Genomic DNA, 19,489 nt, shown 5'->3' on the forward strand with positions numbered 1-19,489 from the left:
TTTCCAGTTCTTCCTTGAAAGAGTAGTCCGGAGTGCCGTTGTCTGGGCAAAATTTTCATCACAGCATACTGTATGGCGTATGCCCGTCTTCATTAGCCGAGTTGGAGAAGAACAGTAGGACGTTAAACCCCATTTCATTTCGATACCTGTTACCAACAATTTCATGCTGAATTAAATCTTGGCTATTTTTTTCATGTCACCGCTACCCAAAATGATAGTCGCAAAATGACCTAGTTTATGTTGAGTGAACCTTAAGCGGTGGACACATTAGCCGAATGATTCGGCCGAATCAATCGGCGTCGAAATTCGCCTAGTGTGACCTCTGTCATTCGGCCGAATATAGAATTCATTAGCCAATCACCACTCATATCGAGAAGTCACGTGATAGATTGAAGACATAGACGCCGCCATGTTTAATCATGTGATGTGAAAGGTTATGCAATCGACTGGTAAATCGGGCGAAGCATTCGGCTAGAATGTCCATCCATTCGGCCGAATAAAATTTGGCGCTGATTGGTTCGGCCGAACGATTCGGCTAATGTGTCCACTGCTTTAAACGCCATCTCTCTTCTCTCTCTGTGTAATATTTCTAAGCATCTTACCACAGCAAGCCATTTATTTATAAGTATAGGTTTATAAATATTGGATGACATTGCCTCAAGTAATATGTCATTGATTTACCAATACAATTAACTCTTACTGATATTATTTCACTGAGCAGGTCTAGATAAAGTTAACACTTTTGACTGAATAAGCATCCTACGCACATGTACTGTACTAGTATTAGGGTGACCCATGTACTCACAGAAATACAGTCCACCGCTGATAGTTCGAGACTACCACTGAAGCGTGCACATTCGCCGTGCCGAGACCAACTTTCTGACAGTATGATACTATAAATAGCCATGGCACGTGCAATTCTCTACAAATCTATCAACTATTACAGCCGTAAAAAATTTATTGTTGACGATTTTGAATAGCAGTAAAATTAAGCTTCTTGGTTATTACAGCAGATTTAGAAATTACGTTCGTTTCATTTTTTAAATCGCTTTATCATTAACTGTACCGTTAAGAGCGGCATCTTTTGGTTTAGTACAAATAATATCTCTGAATCACTCGGGTTAGACAGGAACATGATACTAGCAGTAGTTTCATTTTACTTTTACAAGCTTCTTAAAACGATTGTTGAGCTACCTAACGTGCTTATTTCTAAATTCAATTTCTTGTTCTAGCTTTCTGTTATGTTTCGTAAAAAAGTAGTCTTGATTATCCCGACCTGTCAATCAGACGTAGAATGGTCGATAGACTGGTTAAGCGAGACTAATTTCAAAACAAGGGCACGTAACCTATCTTTTACTCAAAAGTGTCTGAATGTTATGGACGACTCTTGGAACCAGTTTTCAGTCTATTATTTATACATGATTAATGGTCATAGCTTATTAAGTACAACATGATCGTTTTTTTAGTGACTATAATTGTGTGAAACTGATTTGAGGCTTGGCATATATATAAATATTGTGGCGTAATTGTCGAGATATATGGAGATATTTATTTATGGTGGGTCACCCTACTAGTATATTGCTGGAGAACCTCACTAAAAGGAAAATAAACCGATTAGACAAAGCTGTGGACAAGATAAATTAAACATAAATTATGCAAGACTTAAATCTTCCTATTGCAGGTCTTTCTTTAGGCCTTAAATGTTATATAAATTATTAATTAGTTTAGGCATTTATTAACTTATCCAAACCATAATCAACTCTCAATGTCATCATATGTGTCGGATTTTTACTGGATTTGAATCTGATCTGCTGCTCAACTCTCTTAGATGATTAAATCCAAAAATGGATAATCAAGACTGTTTTTATCGTCCCGACTTTAGTAATGATGATCGAGGCAAGGCTTAAAATTCAAAAGCTAATATCTTTGTTCAGAGTGGAGCTATTTGACTGAAATTTTCAACATATTCTATTTATCTATATTTTAACTATTGTAGCGAGAACAGCCAACTTTTTATCTAATCTCTTATAATGTATCTTTAAACAGACATTGCAATAAACAAACAACAAATATCAGATCAAGTGATTGGAACTGGGGGGGCCAGCCTTGAGCTTCCACTACTCTGTACAGTCCCAGGCCTGCAATGATACAGATTTCACTCAAAATGAAAGGAATAATGATTTACAAGAAAGACATGATGGAACCGGTATATGATAACTGGATATCTGTCCTCTATCAGTTGATCACATTTTGTAATTCTGTTGTAATAACGAAATAGTAGTGTGACAAAAATGTGTGATTGTTCAAATTACAAATTTCTGATAGATTAGTTTGTCATATTTGAAATCACTCTTGTATGACAACTCCAGCATTTATGATTTTGTCTTCAAAAGTATATGGAGAATAGTCGGTTGGCTGAGTCATCTAATGAAGTGCTTTCGATAATGAGGTCTGCATTTAAATCAAGTGTTTCGGATCCAGGCTCTTTTGCAGCAAGGACTACTGCCACCTGCTGATCTCCTGGCTTGGATTCAATATTCAATATCTTTGTATATACTGAATGGATGTGAAACATTTTTGAACTGATATTCCTCTTAGAGATGCAATATTGTATTATACAAAGATGAAAAATCCCTCAAGTGATGATCAGAAACTGATCTATGGTCACTGAGGTAATTGAATTTCTGATGTACTCTTTAATATAAAGTTTCATATTGTCATATTACAGCTCTAAACAGAGGGTCGGATGGCCGAATGGTTAGCACATGCACGCTGTATTATAAGGTCTGTTATTGAGTCAATTGGTGTGGTTTCGATTCCCCGGTTGTACGTGACAAGGAGTAGGGTTACCTGTCCAGCCTCATGGTTTTTCTCCAGGTCCTCCGGTTTCCTCCCACTGCTAAAGACCCCAACGCGCAAGCGAATTATTGAAATGAAATTGAACCATATGTTAGTCCCGAATGAACTAGTTTATGTCGAGTGGACGTAAAACCCCATATATTTCTCTCTACAACTCTAAACAGGTGTAAGACTTCTACTGCGTAAAACAAAATCTTTTCATTTGTAGAAGTTCATCCTTCCATACAATGTATCAACATTTTTTCTTTCTATAGAAATTATTAGTTAACGGTCTATTAATTGTGAAAAAAAAAAGCCACCTCCTGTATCGTGTAATGATTGACACTATAATTATTGGCGAGTGTCGTCTGGTATGACACATTATTTATCAATAATAATGTATAATAAAAAAAAACTATATAATTTAAGGTATGTAGTATAACCATTTATTACTGTTATTATTATGTCAAAGGAAAATGGAAATAGCCAAGTCAAAAAAGCTTGGTTGAGCAATTTATTAAGTGTTTGTACTTTGTGTATTTTATGTGATCTAAGGGATACTAAGCTTTCTGTTTGTATTCTATTGAAATGTTTTGTTATCAAATTGGGAATCTATTTCTTGTTTCGATTTCAAATTTGAAGGCAAATAAAAGAAACAAAATGCTATTTGAGCAAAATGGTCTAAAGTGTGTCCTTTCTATCATCTGATTCCTATTAGGGGGGTTGGATGGCCGAATGGTTAGCAAGTGCGTGCTGTATCATAAAGCCTGTCATTGAGTCAACTGGCGTGGTTTCGAATCCCCGGTTGTACGTGACAAGGAGTAGGGTCGCCTGTCCAACCTCGTGGGTTTTCTCCGGGTCCTCCGGTTTCCTCACACTGCTAAAGACCCCTACACGCATGCCAATTAATGAAATAAAATTAAACCATATGTTAGTCCCGAAATCACCTAGTTTGTGTCGAGTGGACGTTAAACCCCATTTCTCTCTCTCTCTCTCCTATTATATCAATATACCTGTACACAATTCCATGGGTCCTGTTTATTTCTAATTCAATTACTAAGTATATCTAAACCCTGTCTTCATTAGCCCAGTCAGAGCAGAACAGTAGGATGTTAAACCCCATTTCATTTCAAGTATATCAATACAATATATCAATATCACTTTAGACAAATTTACCAAAATGGTCTTAAATGTGCTTTCTATCATCTAATTCCTATTTTATCAATATACATGTACACGATTCCATGGGTTCTGTATATTTCTAATTAATTACTAAGTATATTAAAACAATATATCAATATCACTGTAGACACAAATACCAAAATACAATCAAATAACAAATCTTTATTCATCCATTTATGATGATGTGATTGTCTGACTGGATAAAAAAACAAGTACAAGCATACCATATGGACCAAGAAATGAACATGACTTCCTCACAGCCATCTTGGAATGTGATGTAAAAATTGCGGTACAGTTGTCCACTTAGGAGGAGCATACCAAGTTTCATGTTGAGCATGCCTGAATTGGTGGAGCCCTAGATTCTTTTAAAAGACATCAACGAGATGAATAGCATTAAGGGCCAGTGTGTGATCAAAAAAAAAGGAGGTTGGATGGCCGAATGGTTAGCGCGTGCGCACTGTATCATGAGGTCTGTCATTGAGTCAACTGGCGTGGTTTCGATTCCCAGGTTGTATGTGACAAGGAGTAAAGTCTCCTCCCACTGCTAAAGACCCCTACACACAAGTGAATTATTGAAATAAAATTGAACCATGTGTTAGGCCCGAAATGACCTAGTTTGTGTCGAGTGGACGTTAAACCCCATTTCTCTCTCTCCTTTACTTTAAAGGACACTTTTACATGTGATATTTCTGGTCAAGTGGACATTAAACCCCATTTCTCTCTCTCTCTCTCTCTTTAAAGGAATATCAGTCCAAAAGTCGCCTCCCACTGCTAAAGACCCCTACACACAAGTGAATTATTGAAATAAAATTGAACCATGTGTTAGGCCCGAAATGACCTAGTTTGTGTCAAGTAGATGTTAAACCCAATCTCTCTCTCTGTGCCCCCCCCCCCCCAAGAAAAAATAGCAAATACCATCATCGAATAAAACAGGTTTATTTCATTTATAGAAAGAAACAATCACAGCTTAGATTTGAATGTGATAATTTTAAGAAGCAAAGGTGTCTAAATAGCAAAATTTATATGTAAGAAAGGACACAGTGAAAATCTTGACAGTGACCTTAATTAGTTAAAGTGTTAACAATGAGCTTTACTGCAATCTGATTAAAACACAGATCTTATTTTGTTTTGTTTTTTATAGTTTAAAATTTCGTTTTACTTGTCTTTTCTACACTAGGATCTGAAAGAGTTGTCATATAAAACATGCGTTCTAGATGGCGTGAGGTGTTAGCCAATGAAACCATCTGTTATGGCGACTTCTTGGTGTACTATGCACGGAACTGTGGGTAAACCACTAGAAACATCAGTGCTGATTGGTTAATCAAATGTCTGACATCATAGGGTCAAAAGCCACTCGTATGACCCCTGACGTGACCTTTCAGTAAAACTGGTCAGATCTCCATGTAGTGTAGGCCATCGAAAGTATGAAAAAAAGCGAAACGAAATATAGATCTGTATTTTAATCAGATTGAGCTTTACTACAATGCTTCGTTCATTTGATGTGGAACTAAACATCCACTTTCACATAGGGTGATATCACAGACAATGTAATGTACCATAAGGTACTACTATATAATCCTGTATTGGATACTAATCAATCACCATAAGTCGTCAGTAATCTAGGATATTAGTAGAAATACTTCTGATACAATCATAGGATTAACACAGCCCTTTGTTTGAATATTGGTAAGTTGTTATTAATCTAGTATAGATCACACTTCAACAGATCGGAATTAATCAATCATCTTTGATCATATGTTAATCCCTGAAATTCAATGGTGCATGTTGATAGAAAAATTGATCAGTATTAGCTGAGGTCATGAACCTTGAGTATTTACATAACCAAATTAGTGCCTGTTTTAAACATTTTGCTGTGGGCCGATTTTCTGTGCTGTGGGAAATGTAGCAGAAAATTTTTGAAGAAATAGAAAGTATCAGGAGAACATGCATATAGCTTGACTCAAGCATCCAGTTCTACCTTGAAAAGCGTTGGGTAGTAGGGCATTGACTAGAATTTCTCAGGTTAAAATATTGGTGGGTGTCGAGAAGTACCTTTGCAGGTTTTCGAGCCAGGTTGTCACTTGTCAAGGGACGTGTGCCTAGTCATATGGATTTGACGGAAAACAACAATGTCCACCCATGCACAAAGAACCTTTGGAAGCATGAATTGAAATAAGAGTAGTCTCTGATCGGATGATGTCTGCTGACCGTTCCTATCCGACCCTTTAAAGCTGCAATATGAAAATATTGATCTTCCCCACCTCTGTTCTAAGGCTATTTTGGAATTCTTACTGACTATTTTTCACCATGATTCTGTTTTGTTCGCGGAAAGGAATCATTTTTTTGCCACATCTGACACAAATTTATAATAAACTGATCTCTTATCACACTGCACACATAACCATTGACATACATAAAACCCCATTTCATTCTAACCTTAACTCTGATAAGGACTGGACCCATTTTATAACAGTTGATTGTCCATAACAGTCCGTCTGATAAGAGACCAGCACATAGCAAGCTTAGTAGGTTATCTAATAGTTTATGCATTATTCAGGACAGTCAGTGGAGAAATTCATGAATATTCCTCTGATTATTAGGATTTTTTTTTACATATTTGGCTTGAAGACCTGTTATATGATCTGAATTTCATGTTGTTTATTTCAAAGATATGAAGTACGCTCAGGTTCAGAATATGTAGCAGATCTATTTTTTGTTAACCTCCAATTAACTTTCTAACATCAAAGTCAAACAAGTCTGTATTTTTACTGTTATTTTGTTTGGGTTCTCCTGATTCTCGTTCCAGACAATTGTTATCAATAGGTCTTCAATTGATTATTGATTGGTTAAAAATATGTAGCGAAATGTTTCTAAATCCTGTATCCAGTACTGTATATTTATTTCTGGCTTCGACTGATCCATGATTTTCCTTCAGATCATTGATATTATTGATATATATGTTGATTTATTAAAGCAGTATTCTACTAGATAAAGAGAAAGAGAGACTAGACAGTTATTTGCCATTCCCTACATTATGCAGTACTGACAAGGGGAAACCAGAGAGAGAGAGATGGGGTTTAACATCCACTGACACAAACTAGGTCATTTTGGGACTAACACATGTTTAGCTCAGGTACGCTGTATCATAAGGTCTGTCATATAGTCAACTTGTGTGGTTTTGATTCTCCAGTTGTACCTGACAAGGAGTATCTTTGGCCTGTCCAAACTTGTGGGTTTTCTCCGGATCCTCCGGTTTCCTCCCACTGTTAAAGACCTGTATGCGCAAACCAATTATTGAAATAAAATTGAACCATATGTTGGTCTCGAAATAACCTATTTTATGTCAAGTGGGCGTTAAACCCCATTTCTCTCTCTCTTTTTTATTCTAAGGAATTTGTACGTATGAAAACACATAAAATCAGCACTTTTCATTCTATATATGACCATGGACTTATACTGTAAGTGGTCAGGAATTAGAGATAAATCTATGAGACTAGTTGTTATGAAAAAACATTAGAGAGAATGTCTTTTAGGTGTATCTGTTAAACTTACAAACAAATTGTTTTTTTTATGTTTTTCAATAACCGGGTACATTGTGTAGTAATAACAAAGTTTACGAGACCCTAACAGATTGATTGACATTGAAACCAACTACATGACAAGATAAACGTTAAACAAATAACATCTCATCAATCAATGGACATATTGATTATATCTTTTAACCTGATTACCAACGGGTTACTACCCAGACAATCAAACTCTTTAATAAAAAAATTCAAGTCAAGTAATCAGTTTTAATTAAAATTTAATTATAGACATGTGATGTCTAGCAGGAAGATAGTGGGGGGGTCTTAAAATACATTGGGCAGATTTTAAAGTTTAATCGTGAAATGAAATGGGGTTCTGCTCCGACTGGGCTAATGAAGACGGAAAGTTTAAAGGTATATTTCCTTGGCAGTCAAGAGCCTAAATACATAACCATTGATTGGAAAATATATTCATATCGCTGAGAAGAATATCTCTTGCAAACTATGAATAGGAAACCTTATTTAATTTCAAATTAGAAATACTGCAGTCCGAGTAAAAAAACACTGATCTTATTTCATTTCGTTTTTTATAGTTCAAAATCTTGTTTTACTTGTCTTTACTACACTAGGATCTGAAAGAGTTGTTATATAACTCGCAGTCTAGTTGATGTGAGGGATTAGCCAATGAAACGGTCTGTTGCAGCGAGTTCTTGGCGTGAGATGCACGGAACTGTGGGTATCCTACAAGAAACATCAACGCTGATTGGTTACCCAAATGTCTGATGACATCATGGGGTCAAAACCACTCGATCAACCTCTGTAGTAGAGGCCATCGAAAGTATAAAAAAACGAAATGAAATATAGATCTGTGTTTTAATCAGATCGGGAATACTGCAATGGTGAGTACAGCCATCACTCAGTGATATGCAAAGTGTGTGTGTAGTACTTCACACTGCTAACTAAGAATTTGAGGTTGAAATGTCTACTAATTACTTTCAATCTATAATTATATTTATCTAAGTCATACGAAATATTTTAATTTTTTTTTGAAAAATAATTTTTCAGTATCCTTAACCTCAATGAAACATATCTGTACCCTTCATTACAGTTATTGAGGATGCTAGTACAACAAGGTGGACAATTGCCTTTGTTTTTAAATAAGATCTTTTGATTTTTCAAACAAATCCATTTTTAGCTGATTTTCTTAACATCTTGTTCCTTTTTATCATTTTTATCACCCTATATATGTCAATTTTAGTGTTCTGGTGTAAAAATATGCACAAATACTATTTTTGGCCGATTGTGTAAAATGACAGTTGTTGACCTTATTGCACTAGCATCATCGATTGGCTTCATATAATATCACAGTCTGAGAAGAAAAATAGGACATTAGTCATTATATATATATAATAAAACCCCATTTCAGTTTCATTTTGCCTCCAAATTAAAAATGTCAGTGGGGCAGGATAGAAGAGGGTCTGGCAACTTGGCAAGGAACAGTGTCTAGTCCTTTGAATGGAATGGAAAACAGAAATCACATGTACAAATCGTCATGCACGTAAAAGAAACCTGGGCAGTAGGAGTTCACTTGGTACACTGTACGATGTATGCCCAATAGCACTGGTGCAGAAAAGCAGGATGTTAAACCCCAGTTCATTGAATGAACTTCATTCAGTCATTCATTCCCAATGAAAAATGTGTCAACTCTACAGCAAAAACATCACATATCTTTACCTGTATGTAAAAAATTAGAGCTTGGTATATATTTAATTTGAGTAAGATCCTGTGTTGTGTAATCATTTATAAGGTTTTTACATATAATAAGTTAAAAAGTAATTGTTTTAATTATGTTTTTAAAAACGAACAAAACAAAATTAAATGTGCATTTTGTAAAAAAATAAAATATATTCTTTATGTCAAAGATGCTGTCATGATAAATGTGTTTCACCTACATATTTGCTATGCAAATGAGCATCTGTATATTTTAATGTTACATTTCTGAAAAGAAAATGTATTAATGTTTCACGGTGTCTGACATTTTGATTAGTTTTATAACAAAATACTAGAAAAATGTTCATAATCTTTCCTCATGTCAGATGTTTTTTTCAAACCAATTTTTTGGAGACAAGTTGCGTGGTAAATTCTTTAGTAATCTGTCTATTAAAGTACATCCGTGCTATTGTGAATGATAATCTTAATGTAATAAAAGAAAAAATTTAAACTTTCATTAAACCAATTTTATAGATATATCTCATTATTTCAAATATGATATTTCATTGCTATTTATATTTTACTAAGGCCAGACTAATGTTTTATCGGAAATAAACGAAAGGAATATTGATAGAGTTGGAAAGTTTTTACAGATGTTCACAGTTTGACGCAACTCCCCCTTGACCCCTGTATTGTAATTTACATCATTGAAATGTTCTGGTTGAATTGTATTTGAACAATAATATAGATACAATATTTTAAAGGTCTACAGTATCACAAATATGAACGGACAAAAATATCTGTGTTACTAGCCCTTACAAAATAAAAGGGGGCTTAACTGTTTAGTGTTTTGTTTTTCATTAAAAGATCCTATGTATGAACAGTTGAGCCTCTGTTAGAAATAAATCTAGGTTAGAAAAATTTACGAGCCAATATTTGAATATAAAATCACCTCCTGAATATTAACGTTTAATACTTACTGTAGTTTTATTGTAATTTTCACAAAGTGGTAAAATTAGTGGTCACAATAAAAGCTAATTTTACTATTCAAATAATATTGAAATATATTCAAATGAAATGAAATGGGGTTTAACAACGGAAATATATTCAATTCAGTTCATATGATGTATTTGTTTTTTATCCCTTTTACTGTATTTTCAGATTTCTGAAAATAACGAATCTTTAAAATAGATATATTTCCCTTAATTTGTGAAATATTTGGGGTTTACTCCTGACTTTAATGTACAATTATCAAAACTGAGAGATGCAATGGGACAGACATTATGATTACTGTGTGTCATTCAAGTCTTGTAGTCGTCCAAGCCAGGCCTGGAAATAACGGTTTTAGATATACCTGACAAAATGTCAGACACTAATGAAATAGTACCTGACATTTTCAACTTAGTGCTGGACATGTATACTGAGCACCATGGAAAACGCATCACTTTTTTTTCCCAAATATTTTATTACTAGGTGGTTTTGTATGTATAATATTATGCAATACTATGAACTATTGTTTCACACAATGCTTCCAAACGCAAAAAATATCGGCCCGTGTGCACAAAAAAAAAATTGCACGAGATACACATGAAAAACCCAATATTCACGTGCAGCATTGTGTGTGAGCCCTTTAAAAGCATGTTTTCAACTTAATGTGCAGTACATGAACTGTGAAACGTCAATCTGTCGTAATTTGTTGTTGAACGTGTGAAGGAATCGAGCTAGAGATGCCAAGACTTACTGAAAATCAACGGAATGAAGCCATGGGAATGTCCAGGGCTGGCATGTCTACACGTGCTATTGCCAGACACTTCAATTGTCATCAGTCCACTATTTTAAGGTTGGTGGAACGTGTTCGAGTTACTGGATCCACACGTGACCGTCAACGTCCTGGTCCACAACGCGTTACAACCCAGGCTCAAGACCGCTACATCCGGGTCACTCATCTGCGTGACAGATTCCGCCCAGCAACTCGAACAGGTGCAGCAGTCGTGGGAAGACAAGGACCAGTAAGTGCCAAAACCATAAGACGTTGTCTAAGAGAAGTAGGACTCCGTTCCCGACGACCTTATGTTGGAGCTATCCTCAAGGATCATCAACGTCAGCGGCGTTTGATATGGGCTCAAGGACACCAGACATGGAGAAGAGTAGACTTGCAAAGTGTGCTCTTCAGTGATGAGAGTCGCTTTCATCTTTATCACGCTGATGGCCGTCAACGTGTGTGGAGACATCTTGGGGAACGTCTTGCAGACTGCTGCGTCTTCGAAACGAATCGATGGGGTGGGGGAAGTGTAATGGTGTGGGGAGGCTTCACATTTCATCACCGGACCGCGCTTCACATTTGCAGGGGTCGCGTTAATGCTTGCAACCAATTGTTGTTCCGATGTTTCGAGTGCACCCACAACTTCAGCACTTCCAACAGGATAATGCACGTCCGCATACCGCCTGTTTTAGTATGGTCTTGGACTGGCCAGCCATGTCTCCGGACATGGCACCGATAGAACATGTCTGGGATGCCATCTGTATCGAAGACCACAGATGCACACCATTGCTGCTTTAGAAGCTGCTCTTGTCCAAGAATGGAACAATTTGCTCCAGGCCTTCTTTCAAACATTGGTAAATTCCATGCGACGTCGCTGCACAGCGTGCGTAAGAGCCCGTGGAGGACACACGCGCTACTGACATCTGTGTCGTACTTTTGGTTTTGACCCCTCTGACTTTGTACCGTTGATTACAGATTAAACATCCATAAGTGTACAAATGTGTTCTTATTGATGTGTTCCCATTTGAATATTGTTCACAATAAGAAGCAAAATAAATAAGATATGTTTACAGGATCATTTTGTTGTACGAAAAACTAAGTGATGCGTTTTCCATGGCGCTCAGTATATTATTAATGGCGCTCAGTATATTATTAATATCAATAAAAACGATTAATCAGTGCAGAACAAAATGACAGGCACCAGAGGTTTTGTGTGGCGCTCAGTATATTATTAATGGCGCTCAGTATATTATTAATATCAATAAAAACGACTAATCAGTGCAGAACAAAATGACAGGCACCAGAGGTTTTGTGTCTGACAAAGCCTGAATCTGTGCCTGGTATTGTCTGTGACAGGTTCCTTATTTCCAGACTTGGTCCAAGCACATTTTTAAGGTTCAAACTGTGTTATTAGTTTGGTATTACTATCAGGTAAATGTATTTCCAGTTTCAAAAGGCATATTTCCTGGGGGGTTGGATGGCCGAATGGTTAGCATATGCGCACTGTATCATATGATCTGTCATTGAGTCATCTGGCGTGGTTTCGAATCCCCGGTTGCACGTAACAAGGAGTAGAGTCGCCTGTCCTACCTCGTGGGTTCTCTCCAGGTCTTCCAGTTTCCTCCCACTACTAAAGACTCTCTCTCTCTCTCTCTCTCTCTCACACATATATTTACATCATATGTAACAGTATATAGTGATTGAAACTTTAAGGGTTTTTCAATCAACCAGATCTATTGTAATAAACGTTTTGGTCATAAGAACTGTACTCATTTCTACAAATTTAAATACACTGTCCTTGAAGATAAGATGTCCAGCTTTTAATGGTCATGTTATCATGTGTGTATATTACTGGTTAGTTATAGTAGTTAAAACTCTTATCATAACAACGATCATCTTTTATTATTCACCATCGGTACCCATGGTTTATTATAACACCCCAGGCTAGCTATAATACTATAATAGTAAATCCCGTTAAATAACTCATCTCTTATCAGTATATCTTCTTAAAGGTGTTGGTAAATATGTTATAAAGGGATGTATACTTAATCCTTTTCAACAAAACACCCTTATAGATTGTAGTAATAATGGAGAGCATGTGTATCGGTTTGGAGAGAGAGAGGTTTAACAACTAGGTCATTTCGGGACTAACATATGGTTCAATTTTATTTCAATAATTCGTTTGCGCTTAAGGGTCTTTAGCAGTGGGAAGAAACCCATGAGGTTGGACAGGTGACCCTAAAGAATTGACCCTAATCCTTGTCACGTACAACCGGGGAATCGTGAAAGCATGCCAGTCGACTCAATGACAGACCTTATGATACAGGGCGCACACGCTAACCATTCAGCCATCCAAACCCTGTATCAGTTTGTAGGAATAACAGGGAGGGTGTTTCGGTTCGGAGGAAATATAAATTGCTATTATTAAAGGGATAGAACATGGGACGTCCAGGTTAGCGATCCAATGTCTTACTAAGCCACCGTGTCTACCCCTCTCATTGAATATTTTGTTAACGAATCGTACTACTTTGGGTACCTTTAAGGATCTGATTCATAATTATAGCAATTAGAGTAAAATACATTTCTTCACTTACGAGATAATGGTGTCTCAAATACCTACATATATTTAAAATTTAAGGATGGGTATTATTTATCTTATAATATTAAAGTAAAACCTATTTATTTGTGTTTTTATAAAATTGAAGTGAACCATGACAACCTTTGTGTTGATATTACACCAGTCATAAATTATATATATTCTACAATGTTAATTTGTATAAACTTTTATTACACACACCTCAATTTTGACGCAAATTCCTTAAAGATACATTATGTAAGATTTAGATAAAGAACTGACCATTCTTACTATAATAGCTCAAAAATAGATACATGTAATGTAAAATGAAAATATTTGATTGAAATTACTTCATTCTGAGCCAAGTTATCACTGTGTGTAGTTTTGATAAGATGTGTGCATAGTGGTAACCAGGGCGCTGGTATATTCGAGACTTGGCCTCGCTTTCCAATTATTAAATAAAATTTTTAAATGGCAAACCGCTCTAATCTAGTCCAAATCTCGAGTATCCTATGCCATTGACAGTTGATTATGGTCTGGATAGGTTAATTAATGTCTAATTAATAGTTTATATAACATTTCAGGCCTAAAGAAAGACCTGCAATTGGCAGATTTAGCTCTTGCATAGTGTATGTTTAAAGAGCTAAATCTGCCCATTGCAATTCTTTTTTTTTCTGGCTTCAAATGGTATACAAGTTATTTTTTAGATATTTATTCACATGATAAGTCTATAATCAATGGTCTAGACCATCAGATGGCCGAGACTTAAATGGACTAAAAAACTTTAATTTAATTTAATATAATTTAAAAATGGTGAATAGAGACTTAGTCTCAATTGTCCAGTACCATTGCTACGGTAAAACAATCTATGGTACATCTTCTCAAAACTTCAAACAGTAATAACTTTTCTTGGAATAAAGTAATTTTAATGAAATTTTCAATACACATGTATATTCATTATGCATTATCTATGTTTGAACTATTGTAGCAAGAACAGTCAGCTCTTTATCTTAATATAACATCATCTTTAAATGTCACCAGTAATGTCTTGAACTTATGTCAGACCATTTTAAAATTTGTCCTGTTTTGACCATATGAAATGACTACAATATACACAACAAAAATTTCCTTTAAAAGCAAGGTTTGCGTTGCCCAACGACAACAAAACTATCTGAAAACAGTTATTACTGTGCCATCTGCAATGAGACTCGTTCATCGTCGTAACTGTACTTTGTCATCATTGGTACAACTAACCGTATTGCTGACTGAAGGTACAAGATGTTCACTTGATCAGTCAAAACTGGGACACCAATGGGGAATGGAAATGCAACCAATGATTTTCAAGAATATATTTTAATTGCTAATATAAATTAGCGATATCACCAAGAAAACATCTTCTGTTCCTAAAACTTGACAACCATTAGCTGACTCATGTTCGTGTAAGAACCTTTAACAGTTGGAATTTGAAATAAGATTCCCTCTAAGCATACTGCATGGCGTTATCCCGGCCTCCATTAGCCTAGTCAGTGAAAAGTAGGTTGTTAAACCCCATTTCATTTCAGTGAAATTTTTGTTAAATTAATAAATTGTATTATCAATTTATTTTTTCAGAGGAAAGAAGTCCAGCTGAATATGCATCCCTCCAACAAGCTTTAAAAGAACGAAACACACAGCGTGATGACCTCTTATTGAAAATAAAGGTATAAATATTATTGTATGGATGAATTAGAACCGCAAATGTATGCATCATAAATAAAACAAATAAAAACTAAATGGATTAGAATCTCTCTGAAAAAATATTTGCCATATTGATTAGAGCATATACCCTTTGTTTAATTAAAGAAACTACACCGATAGTATTCTCTACTGTGAGTTATGTTTAGCCTCATTTGATCGAGTTGCTTCATTAGAAATGGCACTAGGAAGCATGCCTATTTGAAAATTTTCATTATGTCTTAAATATTGGATATCAGAAGCCCATTTTTTCATGTGCACTCGGAACAATAAAGCCTGTAATTGAGTCAAGTTGCGTGGTTTCAATTCCCCGGTTGTACGTGATAAGGAGTACGGTCTCCTGGCCAACCTTGTGGGTTTTCTCTGGGTCCTCCGGTTTTTTCCCACTGCTAAAGACCCCTACGCGCAAGCAAATTATTGAAATAAAACTGAACCATATGTTAGTCCCAAAATGACCAAGTTTGTATCAAGTGGGCATTAAACCCCATTTCTCTCTTTTTCTCTCTTGCTTAATACACACTAAAATGTCCTCTAATTTATTACTGGATTAAAAAGAGAGCAATCAAAAGCTTTTACCCAAAACATGTAGGTGGCCCTGAACATTACCTTGTTTATACTGTCTGCAATCAATGTCAAATGTTGCAAATTTTTTAAGTCATCATAACTTTGTAAATACTGAATTCAACTGAACCATTTTTGAACTGATATTCCTGTTAGAGATTCAACTACCCCAGTCTTGCTTATGCAGTTTTCAAGGCATTCAAATCCTGTAGGTGAAGATCAGTGGCTCAAAACTGTCCAGTATGATAAGTACCTGCTGAAAGTAAGAGATAGATTTTTATGCCAACAATGTTTTAGGGTGTAACATGTTGTCATGACAGGGATGTCGGAAAATTGCCCAATTGATTGTAGACTATTACTATTAATTTTATTTTTAATTATTTGTTTTCAGAATTTAACAGATAAAAACAAAGTTTATAAAACACAACTAGAAAAAGATGACCTTTCCCAAAAACAACTTCAAAAAATCTTACAGAAATCACATGAAACTCAGCTGGCAGAAAGAGAAACACTACTCACAAACTTACAGGAAATAATAGCGGAACATGAAACAAAGATATTATCACTGGAAGAACAAATACATGGTAATTATAAGGGAATAATATGAATAACTGGTTACAGCAGTGGTTCTCAACCTTTTCTTGCCCACGGCAATCCTTGGAACACATGAAAAAATAGCGGCACAACTGGCTAAATATATATGAAAATATGGCAAGTCATAGACGGCAGACACAAACTAGTCATATACACATAGCATGATTCAAACTAAATAAAGAAAAACACAGCTTTTAACTTACCAGTAGACACCAGTGAATACTCAATTGGGATCACATGGTGCGGTTGAAAATTTCACAGCACACTTTGGAAGATCTAGCGGCACACTGGGTTACGGTAACAAGCGACATAAAGCTGCTTCCAGAATAGGGGATTGGGTGGCCAAATGGTTAGCATGTGCGTGCTGTACCATAAAGTCTGTCATTGAGCCGAACAAGGGACAGTGTCTAGTTGTTCTGATTATTCGAAAACTGAGGTCCCCTGTACATGTTGTGGTCGATCCCAGTGTTGGCCCAGAAAGTTCCTTGGGATTTTCCAGCCTAATTTGCCCTTGTGAGTAGTTCAGAACCATAAGATTTTACATCTGTCTATATCTTGTCAGTGATAAAGAACCATAAGATTTTACACCTGTCTATATCTTGTCAGTGGTAAAGAACCATAAGATTTTATAATGTCTATATCTTTCTAGATGATCATATTGCTTTGTTATGTTATTTTATTAGATGTCAAGACCACTTTTCTTAATAATTAAAGTCAAATAAGAAAGATAAGAGTCAATCTGATTATAATACAGATCTATATTTCGTTTCGTTTCTTTATACTTTCGATGGCCTACACTACATGAAGATCTGACCAGTTTTACTGAAAGGCCATGTCAGGGGTCGTAGAGTGGCTTTTGACCCCAGTTAATAAATCAGCGTTGACTTTTCTAGTGGTTTACCCACAGTTCCGTACATGGCACACCAAGAAGTTGTCGTAACAGATGGTTTCATAATTGGCTAATACCTCACGCCATCCAGAACGCATGTTATATAACAACTCTTCCAGATCCTAGTGTAGTACAGACAAATAAAACGAAATTTTAAACTATAAAAAATAAACAAAATAAGATCTGTGTTTTAATCAGATTGAGTTAAGAGTCATACCATTCATGTGAAGTTTTTTCTAAATATTCCTTTCATTTACCCCCATTCTCTCAAAAATTATGTTATTGCATGCTTAAAAAAATAGATTTTTCGATATAGTTTCACTCTGTAACCAATATATAGTTGACTTTATCTTGTAGGAAACATTTCGAACCGAGAAGATACGAAACAAGCACCTGAAACAAAAACAGGATCAAGTAAACTTATTGAACAAATTCGACAACTTCAACAAGAGAAGTCTGAACTTTTCTCGGAATTAGCAACGGTAAAATTACAAGTTGAGATCTGTGAACGTGACCATGTAGAAACAATAACATCATTACAAGAAAACCTGAGTAAAATAGAAACAGATAACTCTCGTATACAAGACGATTTGCTCAAATTAAAAAATAAAGATAATGTAAGTATTATATGATGTTATTTCAAGTAAGATCCGTCTATATAAAGACTGGATAAACCTAGATTTTTGTCACAATCTGTACTGGACTCAGTAGCTATATATATAAGGACTGGATAACCTTGATCTTTGTCACAGGCATCTTCTGTTAACCTGGTCTCAGTATCTTTGTATATAATGACTGGATAATCTAGATTTTTGGTACATTTATCCTCTGTTAAACTGGACTCAGTACACTGTAACCCAGGTATCGTTTAATCTTGTGTATCTAGCACTAATTTCTTTCACATTCGTTTAATATCAAATCTTTGATTAAAAATTCGTAAAAATCGTTTAAAATCACCCAAAATCATCTAATTTGTACATGTGTCCAGTTTAAAGCTGATTGATTAATTTTGATAATGAGTGTCCAATTTACAAGTATTTAATTTCCTGATCACTGTTCAAAAATTAATCATTATAAATCATTAATCAATTGGGTTGTTTATTTTTTAACAATGATTGAGAAATTGTAAATTGGACACTCATTATCAAAATTGAATGGTCATCTTTAAACTGGACAGAAGTACAAATTAAACGATTTATGGTGATTTTAAACAGTTTTTTACAAATTTTTAAACAAAGATTTGATATCAAACGAATGTGAAAGAAATTAGTGCTAGATACACAAGATTAAACGATACCTGGGTTACAGTGTATATAAAGACTGGATAATCTAGATTTATGTCATATTTATCCTCTGTTAAATTGGAATCAGTATCTGTCTATATAAAAACTGGATAACCTTGATCTTTGTCACGAGCCTACTATGTTAAACTGAACTCATTACTTGTGTATAAGGACTGGATAACCTTTATCTTTGTCACAAGCCTACTATGTTAAACTGGACTAATTACTTGTGTATAAGGACTGGATAACCTTTATCTTTGTCACAGGACACAGACATCTTCTGTTAAACTGTTCTGTCTACTCATGAGTACCTGTCAATATGCAGACTGGATAAACTTAACCTATGTAGCAGAAATGAAATGGGGTTTAACGTCTACTGCTCTGTTCCGACTGGGCTAATGAAGACGAGCATACACCATACAGTGTGCCATGAGGGAAATTTTGCCAGGACGGGGGGAACCATGCCAGAAAATCCCGATAAATTTTCTCGCCCAACATTGGGATCAGCCTTACTCACTGAGCTGCCGCAGCTCCCCCTTTGTCACAGATGTTCCTAGGATAAGATACCTGGCTTGTTCTTTACTCGCCTGTCCAACCTCGTGGGTTTTCTCCGGGTCCTCCGGTTTCCTCCCACTGCTAAAATAAAAATTAAAACCACACATTAGTCCCGAAATGACCTAGTTTGTGTCGAGTGGACGTTAAACCCCATTTCTCTCTCTCTCTCTGTTCTTCACTCCATGAAACACATTAATACACCTTACACAATTGTATGGAATATTCTGAGTGATGTCTCGACTAGGATTCTCTAGTATTTATCAGATAGTAATAAACAGT

General features: G+C 35.6%; 1 protein-coding gene across 2 annotated transcripts in view; it reads left to right on the forward strand.

Moving 5' to 3' along the window:
• The window catches only part of LOC126816847 (kinesin-like protein KIFC3), a 55,650-nt gene that overhangs the window by 21,475 nt on the left and 14,686 nt on the right, over window positions 1–19,489 (forward strand). For both annotated transcript variants that reach the window (XM_050543618.2, XM_050543619.2), the window contains 3 exons: window positions 15,206–15,294; window positions 16,281–16,473; window positions 17,730–17,989. In XM_050543618.2, the coding sequence (XP_050399575.1) occupies window positions 15,206–15,294; window positions 16,281–16,473; window positions 17,730–17,989 (542 nt within the window). The remainder of the gene's footprint in view (window positions 1–15,205; window positions 15,295–16,280; window positions 16,474–17,729; window positions 17,990–19,489) is intronic.

The sequence above is a fragment of the Patella vulgata genome, chromosome 3 (assembly GCF_932274485.2).
Source record: "Patella vulgata chromosome 3, xgPatVulg1.2, whole genome shotgun sequence".
NCBI lineage: Eukaryota > Metazoa > Mollusca > Gastropoda > Patellidae > Patella > Patella vulgata.